Source organism: Musca autumnalis, unplaced genomic scaffold (assembly GCF_047663935.1).
Source record: "Musca autumnalis isolate F117 unplaced genomic scaffold, ASM4766393v1 scaffold_5, whole genome shotgun sequence".
Lineage (NCBI taxonomy): Eukaryota > Metazoa > Arthropoda > Insecta > Diptera > Muscidae > Musca > Musca autumnalis.
The window spans coordinates 9,260,362-9,280,852 of NW_027412088.1; the positions used below are offsets into that span (position 1 = coordinate 9,260,362).

At 36.0% G+C, this 20,491-nt stretch overlaps 1 protein-coding gene across 8 annotated transcripts in view; it reads left to right on the forward strand.

The window, feature by feature from the left end:
• LOC141387116 (uncharacterized) overlaps positions 1–20,491 on the forward strand; it is a 275,784-nt gene that overhangs the window by 111,077 nt on the left and 144,216 nt on the right. For all 8 annotated transcript variants that reach the window (XM_073956273.1, XM_073956276.1, XM_073956281.1 and 5 more), the window contains one exon: positions 1,256–2,436. In XM_073956273.1, coding sequence (XP_073812374.1) covers positions 2,016–2,436 — 421 coding nt within the window. In that variant the 5' untranslated portion in view covers positions 1,256–2,015. The remainder of the gene's footprint in view (positions 1–1,255; positions 2,437–20,491) is intronic.

A 20,491-nucleotide genomic window follows, 5' to 3' on the forward strand; every position in this document is an offset into this window, starting at 1 on the left:
GAGGGTATAAAAAATGGTGGTGCTTCAAATAAATTTTCTTTGGTTTTGTATATTTTTTGGTTGATTTTTAAGTTAACGATCTCCAACAAGCCCCAATCGAGAGCTAATATCAGGTGATTGGGCGGGCCAATGGAGAACTTCTGTCGAATTGTTTTGGAAACACTCCTTGACCACTTTCGATACATGTTTTGGCTCGTTATCTTCCTGGAGAGTCCATCTAAATGGCATCTCTTCTTCAGCAAAAGGGAAGATCACGTCTCTTAATACAAATGGTGGTGCACACATATAAAATAAGGTTTGTTAAAAATCAAGGCAAAAGTCGATACAAAATGTTCATATTTATTTTATATTTATAATGATATATTATATTATTTAAAATTAATTTTGTATTTTTCATGCAGTTTAAATCTACTTCGTTTTGTTAGTTGGTTAATAGCGGCTAGTCATTGTGATCACGACTAAACATTATAATTTTTTTGCTAGAGGAAGTCAATACTTCCTGCGATATATGTTTCGAAATGCCCCAATACTTAAGGTCACTCTTTCATACAACTCTCGCAGTAAGGTTTTTAGTAGTCTTTTTACAAGGCTATAACTTTATTTTCTACACTTCTCTGTATAATGCTCAAAAACCTCATCCTAGTCGGTTGCGTCTGTCAGTGTAATAATTTGACCCTCTAGTTGTGGTATTTACCCTATAAACGCCAAAAAATTTACGCAGGAAATTTCCAAAACTTCTTTTGGGAAAAAAATGTTCAAAAGTTTTTACTTGTTTAGACAGATAAACCACGTGTTAACCACTGTGTCATAGGCACTGATAGCCATCGTTCGAAAAGAAAAAATAGTAAAAGCAACAGCTAAATGTTTGTAAATAAACAAAAAGTCAACAGTTTGAGACGTTTTTTCGAGTCGACCATGTCAATGTTTGCAGCTATTTTAGCTATCGAATGCCAAAATATGTAGCTGCGAACATTGACATGGAGACAGCCAACGGATATCCGTGGGAAGGAAATTGAAAACACTAAAAAAAAACAAAAACAAAAAATATATCGTAAACGAAATAAATGCGAATTTTATTGCTGTTATTTTATAGATAAATTATACAAAGGCTAATGAATGAGCGGACAAACGAACCAATGAACGGCCGGACAGACAGATAAACAAACAAACTGTGAAAAGCAAATGAAATATTATACTCTACTAATGTGTCCATAACTTTAAATAAAAAAATAACAACAACAATATTTATTTGCAGATGGCTGTGGATGATACACAAACGGGAACACGCACTACCTACCATTAGTCGACAGCAGCAGCAATAAACAAACGGAAAACATCGATAACTCAGCGGCAGAGGCAACATAAACATCAAGCCCAGACCAGCCAATGAGTGGAAAAACTTGCAATCCATGAACAGCAACACTTTTAGCGTCACCTTTAATAGAACTTCAACACAAGGCAAAACGCGAAGAACGTCTATGCCAATCGGCCAAGTGTTGTTCTGTACGGTGTTGTTTGAAAACGCCACAAAACAATCAGTCAATTAGTAGTGCGTGCATTGGTGCTTCGGGGGAGCAAAGAAAATTAGTTGCTACACCACCTCCACAAGATTAGTATCTTTGGGCTAATTCCCCAAAGGAAATGTGAAACGGATATATTTAAGGTTTTAAATTGAAAACAAAACTAAAGGCAATAATCGCAACAAAATAACTTGGAAAACAAAAGGTCACAGAGAAATAAGCGCCGCCAAGTAACGCAGGGACTGAAAGACCTTTTTTTCGCCCATAATACCCTTCTTAACAAAGACTGATTTATGTTCATATCTTCATCTTTACCTAAGAAAATCAAAGACATCAAATCAACATTTTCATCTACAAGCAACAACAACATCATCTATAATCATAACTTTAGTTAGCTGAAGAAATCCTTAAACAAACATTCTAAGAATCTACCACGTGCAACCATCCATCCAACCAACCATCCTCCCATAGCTCTTAGCCTAGCATTCACGTATTATGAAAATTGTAAATTTCCCTAGTTATTGTAACAACAAACTTGTCAACAGCAACAACAACACGAACTTCTGTAGCAGTAGATATCCGAGTCATTGTGGCAGCTGTGACATCTGTGAACCTATAACAGCAACAACAACAAGGACCAATAACGAGAACAACAAAAACAACTTTATATACTATAGATACATTATAATTTGGCAAAGCCATTATTCTTACCATCACTACGACGACGTCGACGTCGACAAGAACAACAACTACAACTATTACAACGACAAATACTACGACTTTTGTTATCAACACATTGACACGATTTCCAAGAAAGCCTCCTGGAGTATTGCAAGGACAAGACGAAAGGATATCTTTATGGCCAACATGTTTGTCTTTATCATCATTATTTTAATTGTGAATGCCTGCATAGCTGGTAAGTCGGAAAGTTTTTCTTTCTTTTCATTTTCATTATTATGTTTTGTTTTTGTTGTTGTTAAAAGTTTTTGTTCTCTTACTTCCGCAAAGCAATAGAAGTTCTTAAGAAAAATTACCACCTACCGTAGCAATCACAATTTATTATCAATCTTAATTTGCAAATAAATATTTTAAAACAACATTAATTAAGAGAGAAGTATTTTATGGCTTCCGATTGATTTTAATTGGAAAAAATGTTCAAATTTGATAAATTGAATTTCAAGGAAGATATTATTTAAATGTTATAGAAATTGGATACCGGGAGACATTAAAAGTTTTAAACGTAAATATTTTTTGTGGCAAGAGAAATAAGGTTAGCCTTGGAAATATACAGGGTCGGCCAAAACTAAAGTACCCACTCAGTACATTTCTTAAAATGGTAATTCTTTTTCTTTTAATTTATTTATATCTTCATTATTGGAAAATACAAACGCAAGGAATTCAGAATTTAACAAACAAAAGTTAAAATTCAAAAGACATTTTAGTTCGCAAATATGAGCGGACAAAACTAAAGCACCCCCAATTCGAGGTACAAAAACTATTGAAATCAATATTTGTCGCTGGAGTAACCAACGTGATCTTAGCTCTCAATTTGTAGTTCGCCTTTTACATTGGTGATGACAAACAGTTTCTTAACGAATACATTTGAACTTTTTGGGCTGTCTAAGGCTTATTTGTAATCCCTATTTTCCATCTATTTTCCAGGGTAAATATCTGGTCAATGGTAGATTTGCCAGATAGAGCCCCGAAGAATAACGAAAATCCACCCCTGAACGTTTCATGTCAACATCAAGGCATTTGATTTACAAGATATCGCATGACGTGGGGTGCACAGAAACATAATCGGTCAGTGATAAATTTTCAGTATGTATACCAAGGATATATGATGTGTAAACATCGTAACCATCAAAATTTAAAATTTTTTTCCGTAAAAAACAGTATCTTCCTTTTCCTACCCCTAAGTTGGTACCGCACATCAAATGCCTTGAGATCTTTTGAAATTCAGTGTCTTGATGTTCACATGAAGCGTTTGGCGATGGGTTTTTTCGGAGCTCTAGATGTCCCTAGACAACAAAACAGTGTGAAACCCATAGATTAGCATTCATTTTCCTCAGATAGAATATTAATTATACCCTACACCACACAGTGGTAAGGGGTATTATGTCTGTGCATTTGTATGTAACATACAAAAGGAAACGAAAAAGGCCCATAGTTCCTTTTGGGGATATACGAATAATCACTTTCTGAGTCGATTTATGCATGTCCGTCTGTCCATGTATTTTTTTCGCAACGTACAGGTCGCATTTTTTGTCCGATTCAGCCGATTTCACGTATTTGCTGCACCAAACATGCTATATACGTCCAATTTTGATAAAATTTTGAGTGTTTAACTGAATTCGGTGTACCAATAAGTGTGCCAAATTATATCGAAATCGGTTCGGATTTGGATATAGCGCCCATATACATATATTTTCGGCCGATTTCACGTATATTGTGTACCACACACGCTATATATGTCCGATTTCGATGAAATTTGGAATGTGTGACTGAATTCGGTCTAGAAATACATGTGCCAAATTATATCGAAATCGGTTATGATTTGATATGGCTCCCATATATATTTTCGGCCGATTTCACGTATTTTCTGTACCAAACACGCTATATATTTCCGATTTCGATGAAATTTGGAAAGTGTGACTGAATTCAGTCTAGAAATAAATGTGCCAAATTATATCGAAATCGGTTCAGATTTGGATATAGCACCCTTATATATTTTCGGCCGATTTCGCGTATTTGCTGCTCCAAATACGCTATATAAGTCCGATTTCAATGATATTTGGATTGTGTGACTGAATTCGGTCTGGAAATAAATGTGCTAAATTATATCAAAATCGGTTAATATCTGGATATAGCTCCGATTTATATTTTACATATTCACAGTGGTGTAGGGTATCATATAGGCGGCCCCGCCCGACTTTGATCCTTTCCTTACTGGTTTTTGAATTGGAGTTATTTACACCATATTTCTCTGTGTTTGACTTATAAACCTATCAAATGTGACAACTTTGTAATTTTGTTGTGGTTTTGAAAATTTTGAACACAATTCAGTATAAAATTTTGATGTTATAAATTATTTCTACCGATTTCTCCTTAAGAATATTTATTAAAGCTCTAAACATCGATTTTTATCAATATTTATTAGTAATGAAAACTCTCGGCCTTAATTTTGAATTATATTTGTTTTTTACACACTCAGCATTTATGCTATATATGGGGATTTCTGAGTGAAATCGGACACTTTTTCAAGATGAGGTTTTTGATTTCCATTATTTTTTGCTGTGGCGATGCTGCTGATTAACAAAACATTTTAGTATATTTTCAAATTTTTTTTGACTAACGGTTCCAGAGATATCGCGCCTTGAAAAAGTCAAATTCTGTAAAAACTACATGCAAAGAAATACTCATAACTTCTTTAATATTGGTCCAAATGGGACCATCTTTTTTTGATTTGTTTGTTTTTTTATCAGCTATCGAAAGAAATATTTGAAAGAAAAATGCACGGTGGGCTTTAATGCAATTTTCGGGATTTAATATTTAAAATCAATTTTTAAACATGATTGCACCCTTCGATTTTTTCAAAAAAATTTTATGTTAAACTACGTTCAATTACAAAATTTTTAAGCCCTATGTGGTAATGGGATTCGGAAGATTACTATTTTTTCTGAATTTTTTAAAATTTGTCAACACAATTTTTCCTTTATACCTTTGTCCAAAATTTATTATTTAATTAAAAAATTAAAAATTTCATTTATAAATATTTGTTTTGATTTTATATTTATGAATTTATCTCAAACATCTTAAAAACTGCGTCATTTTTCGATTTTGAAAATGCATCAGCGAAAATTCCATTAAAGTCCACTGTGGATTTTTTTTCTATTTTTTATGATAAATATACAATATATAATGATAAATATGTACTCTTAGCTTCAGAAATACAGGAAATACAAATTTTGGACAAATGTATTAAGGAAAAATTGTATTGACAAATTTTAAAAAATTCAGAAAAAATAGTAATCGTCCGAATCCCATTACCAGATGGGGCTTAAAAATTTTGTAATTGAACGTAGTTTAACATAAAATTTTTTTGAAAAAATCGAAGGGTGCAATCATGTTTAAAAATTGATTTTAAATATTAAATCCCGAAAATTGCTTTGAAGCCCACTGTGCATTTTTCTTTTAAATATTTCTTTCGATAGCTGATAAAAAAACAAACAAATCAAAAAAAAGATGGTCCCATTTGGACCAATATTAAAGAAGTAATGAGTATTTATTTGAACATAGTTCTTTAAAAATTCGATCATTTCAATAGGCGATATCTCTGTACCGTTGGTCAAAAAATAATTTTAAAATATACCAAAATGTTCTGTTGGCTAGGAGCATAAATTGAACCAAAAACAATTGAAATCAAAAATTACTTTTCTCCGAACTGTCCGATTTCACTTGGAATTCCCCATATACACTTTCATTCGGGCAAAATGTGCCTCATCGAAATAATGGTTTTAGACGAAATCCGTTTCAGACAATTTGGAGTCGATGTCCGTCTGTCTGTCTGTTTTTATACCCTCAGTATTTACGCTATATATACACTTTCATTCGGGAAAATGTGCCTCATCGAAATAATGGTTCTAGACCCCAAATATGTTTGGACGAAATCCGTTTCAGACAATTTGGAGTCGATTTATCAATGTCCGTCTGTCTGTCTGGCTGGCTCTGGCTAACTCTCGAACGCATGAGCCGATTTGGTTCAAAATTTGGCTTTCGTAATATTTTGTCCAAACTTGAAGATGGGCCATATTTTGTCTGAACGTAGTTTAAGTCCGAGGGTGACCCATATCGGTCCATTCTCCCACAAAACTTCCAAAATATTCGGAAAATTTGTGGACACGATAAGTCCTGAAGGCAGTAACTGATTTGGTACATACTTTACACATCGTAATATTTCTACGAGTCTCCTTCAGGTACATCCCACACAAAATTTCGGAAAAATGCACTTTAAGGCCTGCTTTCGAATCGCTTTTAACTTTGTTCTAAGAACTTGTGTTCGCTGCCCCCATTACGGCGATGCAAGTTTTTTCAGGGGCAAGTCCATACTTCCTGAGAAAATAGGCCGATAGCTGTAAAAATGCATATGGAACTTTGCGTACGTTAACCCTCGAACGGATCAGCCGATTCGGTCCAGAATTGGGCCTTCGTAATATTTGCTCCAATCTAAGATTAAGTCTGAAGATTGGCACTATTGGTGAGCACCTTCGGTACCTCCCCCCACCCCCAAAAGTTATCTGCTGAACGAAGCAACCGTCCAAACCTTGGAACTCCTAATATTTTGTGAAAATGTAGTTTAACTTCAGAAATCGGTCTTCTCCTTAGGGTACCTCCCCCACAAAAGTTCAACATTTTTGTTTAAGCGTTGTTTAAGATCTGTTCGAAGAACCTTTGGAAAATTATACCGATGTTATTCTTTGTGGTCCTGTTTAACCGATTTTATGTTTTACGTAGGCAAGCCCATGCTTCCTGACATCGTGGCCCAAAATTGAGTTATACGGTAACCAACTGAAATGACTGGTAGGCACAAAATCTATAGAAAGGAATAAATCCCAAAATAACATCCACTTCCAAAATGAACTATGTTGGTCCATTCCTTCAAGTAACCCTCCGCAACACTTTTGAGCTTCAAACCAAATATATTTTTGTCGCAAATTTCAAAAAGAGCTACAAAATCCGTAGATTCGATATCGTCAATAGATGGATGTTTTAATTCACACAGGCTGATGAGTTTTTACTTGTTTTATAAAAGTTTTCCGCAACCAACAGACGATTTACGTAAATTCTTAGCATGGTTCTATTCTGGTGAACCATGTAAAAAGGCTAAAATATGCATATATTTTCATAAAGAGAGTAAAAGGTACCGTTAAAACGCATATGTGAAACATATTATATAATTGTTCCACAAACATCCCATAAGGGACAAGGGAGACTTCTCTCATATCAATGAGTGCACCCCGATTCATATTAACTCAATAATATGCGACCTACAGTTTATCGCCGAGTCCGAACGGCGTGTCTAAGACACCACTTTTGTAGAGAAGTTTTACATGGCTGAAATACTCAGAAAATGTCGCCAACATTACTGAGGGGTATTTTGCCACCGTTGAAAAGTGTTTTGATGTTGCCTGGCCGGGGAATCGAACCCACGACCTTATGTGTGCAAGGCGGGTGTGCATACCGCTGCACCACGGTGGCACCCAACATATTGCTTATTGAAAATTTCGGCTACTATATACTCTGCATGCTCACAAAAATATAACTAACAATTCCTCTCCTACCGTTAGTTATAACGGTATATCTTCGATCTTTGACTTGGTTGAGCGCATGGGCGCAAATAAGATTGATGTTGAAAAATGTAGCTCTTTTCCGAATGATAGCAAGAAGTTTATCATTCATTGGGGTGAAGTTGTTTTGACCTATGACCAACTATAAATCCTGTCTGGCAGTAATATCGGCCTTGTACTTTACAAGTACACCTCCCTGTGCATGAACTACGCCTTCTCTATGAAGAGTTCGAACACTCCGGGTGTAGATTAGCAGTGCAACTATAAAATTATTATTTCTAATTTATGTTTGTTTTGTTTATTGTTGAAGATTCAATCTCATTTTCGATTGCTTGAGTGGAGTATTCCCCCCATTGGCTCAACTTCATTTATTACCCTCTATTACAGAGAGTAATGTTTTTCAAAACGAACTGACAGTGTTGCAAAATTTTACTGATCGCTACCAATACCATGATTTCATCCCGGCGAAGGGAATTATCAATTGGCTTCTCAGTTTTTGAAATGATGCCTTTTTAGTGAAAAACCGAACTCTTTAAGTGTCTAGTATTTCCAAAACAAACAAAAAACAGCCGAGGCACGGGCGAATGGAGCTTTGTTAAAAACAAAATTCCAATAACAACCTCACAGGCAACTGTGGTGATGTTATTTTCAACTCACAGAATTCGACGAATTCTTAGTTGATACGTGCTGACATGTTGCAGAATATTTTGATTTGGCAAAAAAAATTCTAATTAATTATTGAATTGAGAATCTTCGAAATAGGTAAGTGGGAAGTTACATGAGGATATAAATATAGTAAATCAGACTCACTTCTAGTGTGAGAAACATCAACCAAATCTCATAGCAATCTATAAAGTCCCAAAAAATAGGATTCACTAATAGTAATAACCCTCTGAGGACACAAAATTCGGTTCTATTGGATTGTTTCTGGTATCTAATAAATATGTTAAATGTGTGACTAAGCTCAAACACCGATGCGTGAGAGCATTGTACTGACTCCAGTTGACACCAACTGAACACTCGAGTTTGTTATTCCATCTAATTTAAAAAGGAAACCCCTACCCTTACTTAATTTATTACAACATAATCCGTGATTGATACGTAACGAAGGAAATCTCATACTTTCCATGATTAAAGCATCGAAACTAGAGTTGGGCAATCTCGTTCAATTGAACGATCCGGATCACTGTCCTCGTTCAAAGTCGAATAAGTAACATCATAAAAACCAACGTGAGATATTAAGTATACGCAGTTTTCTCAAAGAAATTACCGGTGTCCATTGAAGGAGATAGTTCAAATGCCCAACTCTAATCGAAACTCTTTGCGGATGTAAAATAAAGTAAATAGGGGATGGGAAATTAATAAGTTTAGAGAAAGTTTGTGTGAAAATTCATATTATTGGTCTATATTACTATTCGTCATGGAAAAGTTTGACTTTAATTCGATAGGTTACACACGTACCTCATTACATAATGACTTTAGAATCTATCTCAAATTAGTGAGAAGTGGGTTTCACTTGACCTGGTACCCTCCCATAAAAGTTATAAATTGTGCACTACATTCGCCTTACCGGTTACTTACTCTACTCACTGGGTATTTAAGCCTTAAAACGAAAGTTATTTCAAATATGTTCCACATGCAGAAACCACTAAACGTTCTTTAAAAATAATATGCAAAATTTGTTCACGGTTCTCCTTGAATTTCACTTTTTTAAGAATTTATCATCCGCGTGCATGCGGTGTTTGGCAGTTTAAATCTAATAAATTATCAAGATGTTTTCTTTGTACAAAATAAACAAAAAAGAAAAACAACAACAACAGCATGCATGGAAAATTACTTTCAAATTGTAGACTTCCTATTCTTTACAATAACACACATCAATGTGTAGTTATGAAATATTATAGGAGGTGGGTTTGAAGAATAGATAGGTATTTTAGGGCTTCAACAATGGATTCATAATCTAAAATAAATAATCTATAACATTTCCGTAAAATGAGAAGCAATCTAAACAAGTAAAAAAGTATCAGTCAAAATTTTGGGCATATGAATCGACAAAAATATGGATAGGATTAAAGCTCAAAAATTTGCGAGGATATCGATATATAGGGTTTTTTTACCATACTAGCCTACGAAAAACAGTATATCGCTGTAAACAGGGCCACTAGAAACACCTTTGGTAAAAATGTACAAAGAATCCTCGAAAAGACAAAAATGTTGAACATTTGCGTGGGTGGTATCCCAAGGATTGGGCAGATTTGAACATAAACTAAGTTCCGACAACATTTAGAGATCCAAAGTTTGGACCAAATCGGTTGCTACGTCTATGAGAAATCGTGCATACCATTCAAGCGAATATTTTCGAACTTTTGTGGGGGAGGTTCCGGAAAGAGTAGACCAATAAGCACCACCTTCGAATTTCATCTAATATTCGAATAAATATTATGATATCCAAAGTGTGGACGAACGCAGTATTCGGATCGAGCTCTCCGCAATCCCACGGCAGCGGGTTCGTACGTACCGGATTGACCCGAAACCATTGTGTTTCGGCCAGCGGCTGCCAACCCAGTATTAAACCTATGTTTCTACGTAGGTTTCACGCTGCTACAACAACAACAACAGCTCTCCAGCCACTACATATGGTGCCAAAGGGGTTTTTTACAACTTTCGGGCTGTTTTCTCAAGAAGTATGGACTTACCCCTGAAAAAAACTTTTACTGTCGTAATTGAGGCAGCGAATGCAGATTGCTTCCACAAAAATCAAAGTGATTCGAGAGCAGGTCTTAAAGTGAAGCTATTCAAAATTTTGTGTGGGAGGTAACCGAAGGAACCTGATCTATATCTGGTGGATATATAAGGATGTGTAAAGTATGGACCAAATCGGTCACTCCCTTCAAGAGTTATTGTGCGCAAAAATTTTCCGAACATTTTCGAACATTTGTGGGGGAGGTAACTGAAGAAGTGGATCGATATGGCTTATGTTTAAATTTAAACTAAGTTTGCGCAAAATATTACGAAGGCGTAATTTTGGACCGAATCGGCAGATCAGTTCGAGAGTTATCTTGCGCTCCAAGCACTACACACGAAGTCAAAGGAGTTTTTTGCAACTTTCAGGCTATTTTCTCAGAATGAATGGACTTGCCCCTGATGAAGCATGTACCGTCGTATGGAGGGCAGTGAATACAAGTTGCTACAACAAAAATCAAAGCGATTCGAGACCATGTCCTAAACTGAACTTTTCCGAAATTTTGTGTGGTAGGTACCCGAAAAAGTGTACCGATTGAGTCCATATTGGAATCTCATCTAAGTCTAATAGAAATTGCACGACGTGCTAAGTATGGACCAAGTCGGTTACTCCCTTCAAGAGTTATCGTGCGCACAAATTTTCCGAACATTTTCGAACTTTTGTGGGGGAGGTACCGGAAGGAGTGGATCGATATAACCGATCTTCGAACTTAAACTAAGTTTGGACAAAATATTACGAAAGCCAAAAATTGGACCGTATCGGCAGATCCGTTCGAGAGTTATCGTGCGCACCAGCCAGCCAGACGGACAGACGGACGGACATTGCTAAATCGACTCCAAATTGTCTGAAACACATTACGTCCAAACATACTTGGGGTCTAAAGCCATTATTTCGATGAGGCACATTTTGCCCGTATGAAAGTGTATATACCCTCGTTAGCATAAATGCCGAGGGTATAAAAACAAATTGTAAAATAGGGCAGAGATTGAACAGCGGCTCATATTTAGTTACAAAAATATTTCTTTAAGATTTTCTTGCTTTACATTTTTAACCTGTCACTTGTAATTCAATTTCAACAAAGAAAATTTTATTTTCAAAAGATTTGAACAACCACCTTTGTATAAATTCCATCAAACTACACTTAACCTTCGTCAATCTTGTCTAGGCAATACCAAAGCAATTTGAAGAAAAAATCTCCCCCATTTTTCAAAGGATGCTTCACGTAATTTAATAGGAATTTACATAATTTAATTGCTTTCCTGTCGTGTTATTCCTTGACAAGTCATTTGTAGGATACTCCTCCAGCATTTTAATGCCATCATTGACCTGGGTTATGCCTTTTGTTGTGCTACCACCCATTTGATCTTCTTAGTTTAGTCTCCCTCCTCTTTCACTTCTTCTTCTCCTTTATGTGTTAATTTTATTGATAATTATATAAAACACGCAAATTGTTTGCTTTTGTTTCCGTTGTTTTTTGAACACAAAACTGTTTTAAATAACCAAAGTGCCAAAGGAACTTTGGCTCAGAAGCACACACTCACACACACTGACACAAGTAAACTCCACTTTAAGACGATGTTAGTTGTGTTTTACAGGAAACCGGAAGATTGTGAATAATGGAGTTTAGTTGGAGCAAAACAGAGGGGCGCAAAGAATAGTTGCAATCTCATCAAGTTTGCTGGGATTTGAAGATAATTAACGAAATCCCAAATAAAAAACGAATAAAAGAGAAGTAAAAACTTATATAAGAAATACAAAGAAATGGGGGAGTTTGAATAAAATTGATAAGATTTTGACAAAACCTTTTGTTAATATGATGAATAAAAGTCCATGCAGGAGATCATCAAATATTTACAATCTGATATATGTACGACATTTCGGTGATATTTCCCCATATATAGTGTTTAAAAGCATCTTCTCTTTTATAATTTTAAATTCCTCTTCATATTTAAACAATTTCCATCATTCCCTTTGAATGGTGGCTGTGCCCCCACCTCATCAATTCGCCACATGCATGGTGAGAATGAATTTTAGTTTTCTTCGTCGTTGTTTTACAAATTATAAAAAACACGCTGTGCTCTGATGACGACTAAGACGCTTGCCAAAAGGTCAAAGGAAATCAAGTTGTTAAGTTTTAAAAAAGGAGAAGGAAATGTTACAACAAGACAAGCAGCACAAAAAACTGCTGCATGCCAAAGCCATGGAGGAAAACCATGGAATATTCATTCATCCATCCATGGAATGATAGCAGGGGATTTTCCTTTTCATTATAAACACTTTTGGAGGAAACTGTTCAATGCTCTGCATGTTTTCGTTGTATTTCACAAAAGCACAACGAGAGGGAAGTCGGAATGACTTCCACAAATGAAGGAAATTCTATATTCCGTATTGAAGCGGGCGTTTGTTAGTGGGTTGGTTGGTTGGTTTCAATGGTGTTAAATGACCCAGCTTGTTTTCTGATACTTAACGAGATACAATTAAGAGATTAACTTAAATCTGGAAAATCTTTAAATTTTATTTAAATTGAATTCGTTTCATTTTTGTCTATGGAAAATTTTATTTAATAAGATTTAATTTTATTGTTTTTAAAGAAACTTGAAGGAAAATCGTCTGATAACCGACTAGCTATAACCGAACATGTGTTGAAGCCGAAGGTTAATGGCTGCACATGAGTTTACCTTTGAAGTTTTGGCTTCCCCCTACCTCTGCGTGAAACATCAAAGGGTTCGTTTCAAAACATGTTTAGCTAAGAACTTTTCTATCTACGAAACTTCTCCTCCTCTTTGGGAAATACCCATGCTTCTTATTCATATCGCAATACCTTTAACATATAACAATACCATTTATTTTATAATTAGTGATTTAGGTCTGGTGAATAGCATCTATTGGCCAGTATTATTCCTTTATACTCTCCAAAGGGTATACTAACGTTTGTAATACCCCGGTTACACTTAACCGGATTAACCCAGTGGGTTTGGATTTAAAATGTCAACTCCATAGCGCAAACGTCAAATAAATCCTCTCGAAGTGGGTTAACCCGGCAAAAACACCGTAATATAACTCATGGAAAAATTCGTCGGAAATGCGCTACAAAGTATAAATTCTTAATAATCAGCATAAAATTTTATGTCGATATAAAGCAATATTTACGATAAAGCTTAATAATTTGGTACAGAAGTTTCTATTACTCCTAGGATGTTTGGTATTTAAAATAGGTCCATAATTTGATATACCCATGTTACTTATTGTCATCCAGATTTTGGGTATTTTGAAGCTTTTAGCTTCATTATCCCACCGAAATGACTAAAATGTAGTCTACTCGTATAACCTCCGTTGCAGGTATAAATCAGTTCTGTAGGGAACTGTCAGTACCTCCCGATTTTTGGAAATTCTGAGCTTGGTATGTAATTTTAATTGGAGGTATAAAACACTTCTGTAGATAATGTCCGTACAGGTCCCCGTTATGATATAATATATATTTTTATACCCTCAGCCTTTAGGCTACACTATATACGGGCACTTTCATACGGGCAAAATGTGCCTCATCGAAATAATGGTATTAGACCCCAAGTATGTTTGGACGAAATGTGGTTCAGACAATTTGGAGTTGATTTATCAATGTCCGTCCGTCTGTCTGGCTGGCTGGTGCGCACGATAACTCTCGAACGGATGAACCACTTCGGTTCAAATTTTGGCTTTCGTAATATTTTGTCCAAACTTAGTTTAAGTTGATGAGCTATATCGGTCCACTCCTTCCGGTACCTCCCCCACATAAGTTCCAAAATGTTCGGAACATTTGTGGGCACGATAACTCTTGAGGGGAGTAACCGATTTGGTCCACACTTTGCACATCGTGAAATTTCTACCAGACTTAGATGAGGATCCAATATGGACTCAATCGGCCCACTCCTTCGGGTACCTCCCACACAAAATTTCGGATAAGTTCAGTTTAGGACCTGCTCTCGAATCGCTTTGATTTTTGTTGCAGCAACTTTTATTCACTTCCCCCTATACACCGGTACAAGTTTCATCACGGGCAATTCCATACGTCCTGAGAAAATGGCCGGAAAGGTGCAAAAAGCCCCTATGACACCTTGTGTAGTGGTTAGAGCGCAAGATAACTCTCGAACGGATCTGTCGATTCGGTCCAAAATTTGGCCTTCGTAATATTTTATCAAAACATAGTTTAAATTCGAAGATGGGCTTTATGGGCTCCCCCACAAAACTTCAAAAATGTTCGGAAAAATTTTGCGCACGATAAATCTTGAAGGGAGTGACCGATGTAATCCATACTTTGCACATCCTAATATATCTACCAAATATAGATCAGGTTCGAATATGGACTATATTTGTCTACTCCTTCTGGTACCTCTCACACAAAATTTCGGATAAGTTCACTTTAAGACCTACTCTCGAATCACTTTGATTTTTGTTGAAGCGATTTGCATTCGCTACCTCCATTACGACGGTAAAAGTTATTTCAGGGGCAGGTCCATATTTCTTGGGAAAACATCCCGAAAGGTGTAAAAAACCCTATTTCACCATATGTGGCTCTCGAACTGATCTACCGATTTGGTCCAACATTTGGTCTTCGTCATATTTAATCCAAACTTAGTTTCATGGGGCAATACCGGCCCCAACTTCCGGTACTTCTCCCCAATATTTAAAAAATGTCACTAAAATGTTAGGACGATATAACTTGAATGGTGCAACCAATTTGGTTCAAAATTTGTATCTCCTAATATTTTGTCAAAATTTAGTTTAACTTCTAAAATGGCCCATATCGGTCCTCCCTAAGGGTACCTCCCCCACAAAGGTTCAACATTTGTGTCTTAGTGCAGTTAATTCCTAACCCACATTTTTGTCGGGAAGTTCAAATGTCCAAAAAGGGCCACAAAATTCTGAAGAGACCTTAAATACATTCGATCTGTCCGTAGGTGAAAGTTTCACTTCACATTGGCTGAGGGTATATATATGTTGGCAAAGTAGACTGCCACTTTTTTACTCGTTTTTCTAAAAAACGTATGTATTTAGAAGGTTTAAAAAAATTTAGGCGTTTAAACAGACAAAAATGTTGATTAGGATTAAAGATCAAAAGTTTTGCGGAGGAGATACTAAAAGAATGGATCTCCAGCCACTACATATGGTGCCGTAGGGGGTTTTTATACCCTTGGGGCTGTTTGCTCAAGAAGTATGGACTTGCCCCTGAAAAAACTTTTACCATCGTAATTGAGGCAGCGAATGCAAGTTGCTTCAACAAAAACCACAGTGATTCCATATCAGGTCTTAAATTGAACTTATCCGAAATTTTGTGTGGGAGGTACCAGATGGAGTGGACAACTATAGTGCATATTTGAAACTGATCTATATCTGGTAGATATATTAGGATGTGTAAAGTATGGACCAATTCGGCCACTCCGTTCAAGAGTTACCGTACGAACAATTTGTCCGAACATTTTTGAACTTATGGGGGGAAGGTACCTGAAGGAGTGGACCGATATGGCTTATCTTCGAACTTAAACTACGTTTGGACAAAATATTACTAAGGCCAAATTTTGGATCGAATCGGCAGATCCGTTCGAGAATTATCTTGCGCTTCAACCACTACACACGGTGTCATATGGGTTTTTTGCAACTTTCAGGCTATTTTCTCAGGAAGTATTAACTTGCCCCTGATGAAACTTGTACCGTCGTATGGGGGGCAGTGAATACAAGTTGCTAAAACAAAAATCAAAGCGATTCGAGAGATGGCCCTAAACTGAACTTTTCCGAAATTTTGTGTGGGAGGTACCCGAAGGAGTATACCGATTGAGTCCATATTGAAATCTTATCTAAGTCTGGTACACATTTTACGATGGGCAAAGTAAGGACCAAATCGGTTACTCCCTTCAAGAGTTATCGTGAGCACAAATTTTCCGAACATTTCCGAACTTTTGTGGGGGAGGTACCGGAAGGAGTGGACCGATGTAGCTCATCTTCGAACTTAAACTAAACTGGGCAAAATATTACGAAAGCCAAATGCCATTTCGAGAAAACCGCGTTTAAAACTTCGATATTATTCGATACAAATCACAAAAATTTGTCCTTTCTAGCGCTCAGGCAATTTTTGTCTGATCGACTTTTTTGCAACATATTCTATTTTACATGTACTTTAAAGTGGGCTAATAATAACATTTTCGATCTTGTAAAATGTTTTACTCTACGGGGTTTGGACTTCTTGTTTCTGAATTCCAAAAACGACTGGCGTCCGCACATATAGTTGATTAACCACCTTTTCAAGCATGGCTGAAGAGTGGTCTTTTCTATATCCTCGAACAGCTTGACAACCATCAGTATCGAAGTCCTTCGATGGGACATATGCCACCATGACTGTACGGACGCACGACCTGTTATAGTTCAGTCCTCTACTGATATACATATGTGGATATGGCGTGTAATGCTGTTGTATTACTATGCATTTTCCGGAATCCATGTTGACGTTTGGCAACTGGAGGACTGCTTCTCATCGGGTCGTAGAAAACTCAGATTCCAATCTGAGTTACGCTGCTATCAGCTTATGCCCTCCGATATGAAAATTGCTTCTCCCATATCATTGAGGGCACCCCGATTCATATTAGCTCAATGATATGGGACCTACTGTTTATCGCCGATTCCGAACGGCGTGTCTAAGACACCACTTGTAGAAAAGTTTTACTCAGGAAATGTCGCTAATATTACTGAGGGGTATTTTGCCACCGTTGAAAACTGTTTGATGTTGCCTGCCCGGGGAATCGAAACCACGACATTTAGCGTGAAAGGCGGGCGTGCATACCATTGCACTACGGTGGCACGCAAGTTTTAGGTACTGCATATATTTTAATTTCTTATTTAGCCTTGTACTTTATTTTCTTCATTATAACAAGACGGTTCCGTGGCAGCTGTTGCATTTTAATTCCGGGTTCGGCTTTGTGCTAGCTTTTCCTCATTCTAACTACTCGGTCCCGTGCCACCTTCGTTATTGCTACTACTGGATACCAAAAGTTAGGAAAAGTTTTCTTTCTAATCTGTCCTTACCAATGGAAGTCTTCCTCAATATTATCTATATTGAACGTCTCTGTTGGAATTCATCAGGCTTAGGTGGATTGTAAATATGTCTTTAACTCTTTATATTCCTGACTTCAAGGGCTCTCTAAGGGAGTGTTTTATACAACGGCAATACTACCCAGCAAAAAAAGTCATTACTAAGTAATGACTTTATTCAGTAAAATTTGGCAGTAGTAACTACTTACAAATATACCGTAAAAGTCATTATTTTTACATGGGGATGTCATAGGGCGGAAGTACTTCCTTAAATATGTTTTTTAAGTACATACTTAACCACATACCGGCAGTCGAAAAGAAGCTAAAAAGCATAGTTCTATTTTTAGAAAAAATTGAGGTGAAATTATATTCAAATTCAACACTACATATTTTTTGTTTTTTTCTTTTTCATTCGATACATGATAGTTTTGAACACACGAACTTCTGATTTGTAGTCAAACACACTACACACTAGGCCACTCGCTCGAACAGCAAGGGTTGGTTAAACTCATCCATGCACATCAACATTTTTTTGTAATTTTGTAAACAAAAAACACACATGCCGACGCTGAGCTTTGAACACACAACTCTAGAATTTGTAGTCAGACACTCTAGCTCTGTGCCACCATACTCATTACTTAGTAAGTAAGTAGTAAGTAAGGATGTAACTAGTTATGTGTTAACTGTTATATATGTACGTCCACTCCAAACAAAAGAAGAACAAAGAATAATCCTGGAATTTATCATGTCATAGCCAATTATCACCGTTGCCTGGTTTCTGTTTTAAATTACTTTATAATTACACAGTGCCACATTTTTAAGGTGATCATGTGCAAACAATTCGAACTGAGGATTTTTTGAAAGTACAGACCCAAACGACAAGAAACCCTAGTTGGGTTTTGTTGTGTCAGATCCAGCTCGGATTTTATGGCCCCATCTAAACATGGTTAAATATTGAGTTTTTCAAGAAATTCGGCGCTATATCTCTGAAAACAATGCGAATCTTCTTCTGACCTCTGAAACAAATTTGTAGATAAGGACAAGAATAAAATATTTGGAGAAATAATGAACTCGAATAACTATATTTATTGCCTCAAATTTCAAAATATGTATATGCAAAAATTTCACAATTTTTATACATTTCACAACATATCTCCAAAACCATTAAGTTCTTCTAGATTCTTTCTTTTGGAAAAATATGCCCTGGAATGTAATACACAACTCTTCAGAACATGTCATTGTTGTCAAATGCCTCTATGCCGTTGTTTTCAGTACATTTTCAACGACGATTTAATAAAAATGTCAATAATATAGTGAAATCCGAAATGCGAGAATAAACTGTTGGTGTGAACTGTGTTTGAAATACGTGTTGTAAAAGATATGATGCAAAATACCGCTGAAACAACGTGAAATAAGCATTTCAGAATGTTCTAAAGAATTGTTGAGAACTTTATTTCGAAGATTTTTGCAAAAGTTTACTTGGTTCAACTCCCAATAGTTTAGCCGATACTGACCAGAATTTAAGCTATTATGTAAAATTTTCTATATTTTATAGATTTTGATGCTCTAGATGGAGATAAGATAAGTTCTACTAGTTTAGGGCTACAATATTTCTAAAGACAGCAAGGGCAAATTCCTTTCGCTTCTGAGATAAACTCCTTATAAATGCAAAAAAGTGTAGATTTAGCCCGGTTTTTCCGAGGCCATAAAATCCGAACTGGATCTGACAGGACAAAACCCTACTAGGGTTTTTGTACACTAAATATGTACTTTCAACAAATGCATGCTAGAAGTTGTTTGCATTTTCAGTGTTACATTGTGTTATTACCACAAAAAAAAAATAATTCCCTGAAAAATATGAATTATGGAGGACTGCATTTAAAAGGGAGAAAAGAGTCTAAAAATAAATTGAAATTTAATAACTTTTGATGTCATCGCCTCCCTTCCACTTGCAAAGAAATATGGGGTAATAATTTCGATATTTTGGTCATTCGTTTACATTATTCTGGTCAACGTCAAAAATGTCAAAATAATAAAAATGATATAAAAATAAACCATTTTTGCAGATATTAATTGAGAAACAAAGGTTGTCAGTTATTGACCTATTTGGAAATGTAGTAAAGTAAAATAATTCGGAAATATAAATGTAAAGCAAATGGGCCAAGGAAAACTCTTAAAAGAAGTGTTACATTTCACTTAAAAATGTGTATATGTATATATGTGAGAGAGGAGAGGATAGGACATCCTTTTTCCCTACCACCACCATTTCTCATCATTCCATATATTAAGTCCATAAATTATGGCATCACTTTAGAATGACTCTCTGTTAATTAACACTTTGTGGCCATAAATGTCAGCACAATAAAGCTGTGCTGTGTTCTATCTCCTCTTAATAAGTATGGGCGGCAGCGTACAGTTTTAATGAGTGTGAATCATCATAATGGTAATATTGTTGGTTAAATGGATTGCTGGATGAATGGCCACCGCCAAGTAGCTGAGAATATAATTTGCAATTTTATTTGCCATTGCCGCCATAATGAATTCACTGCTACTGAAATGTGAGGGACGGATTGCCCTAATGAGCCATTTATTCCGTTATTATGATTATCTTTAATCATTTAAGGCACAACACTTTTGTCTCTTCCCTTTCGACGTTGTCATTCATCTAATTTAATTAGTTTTATTTGCATTTTTATTGCGCTGTTGCGTTGTGGCGAAAAAAAAAATAATTATTTACGACCATTTTCTGTCATTTAATTTAATTTGGAGATTACCTTTTTCCAGAGACTTTTAAGCTTCAGATCCATTATTATATATTTTCT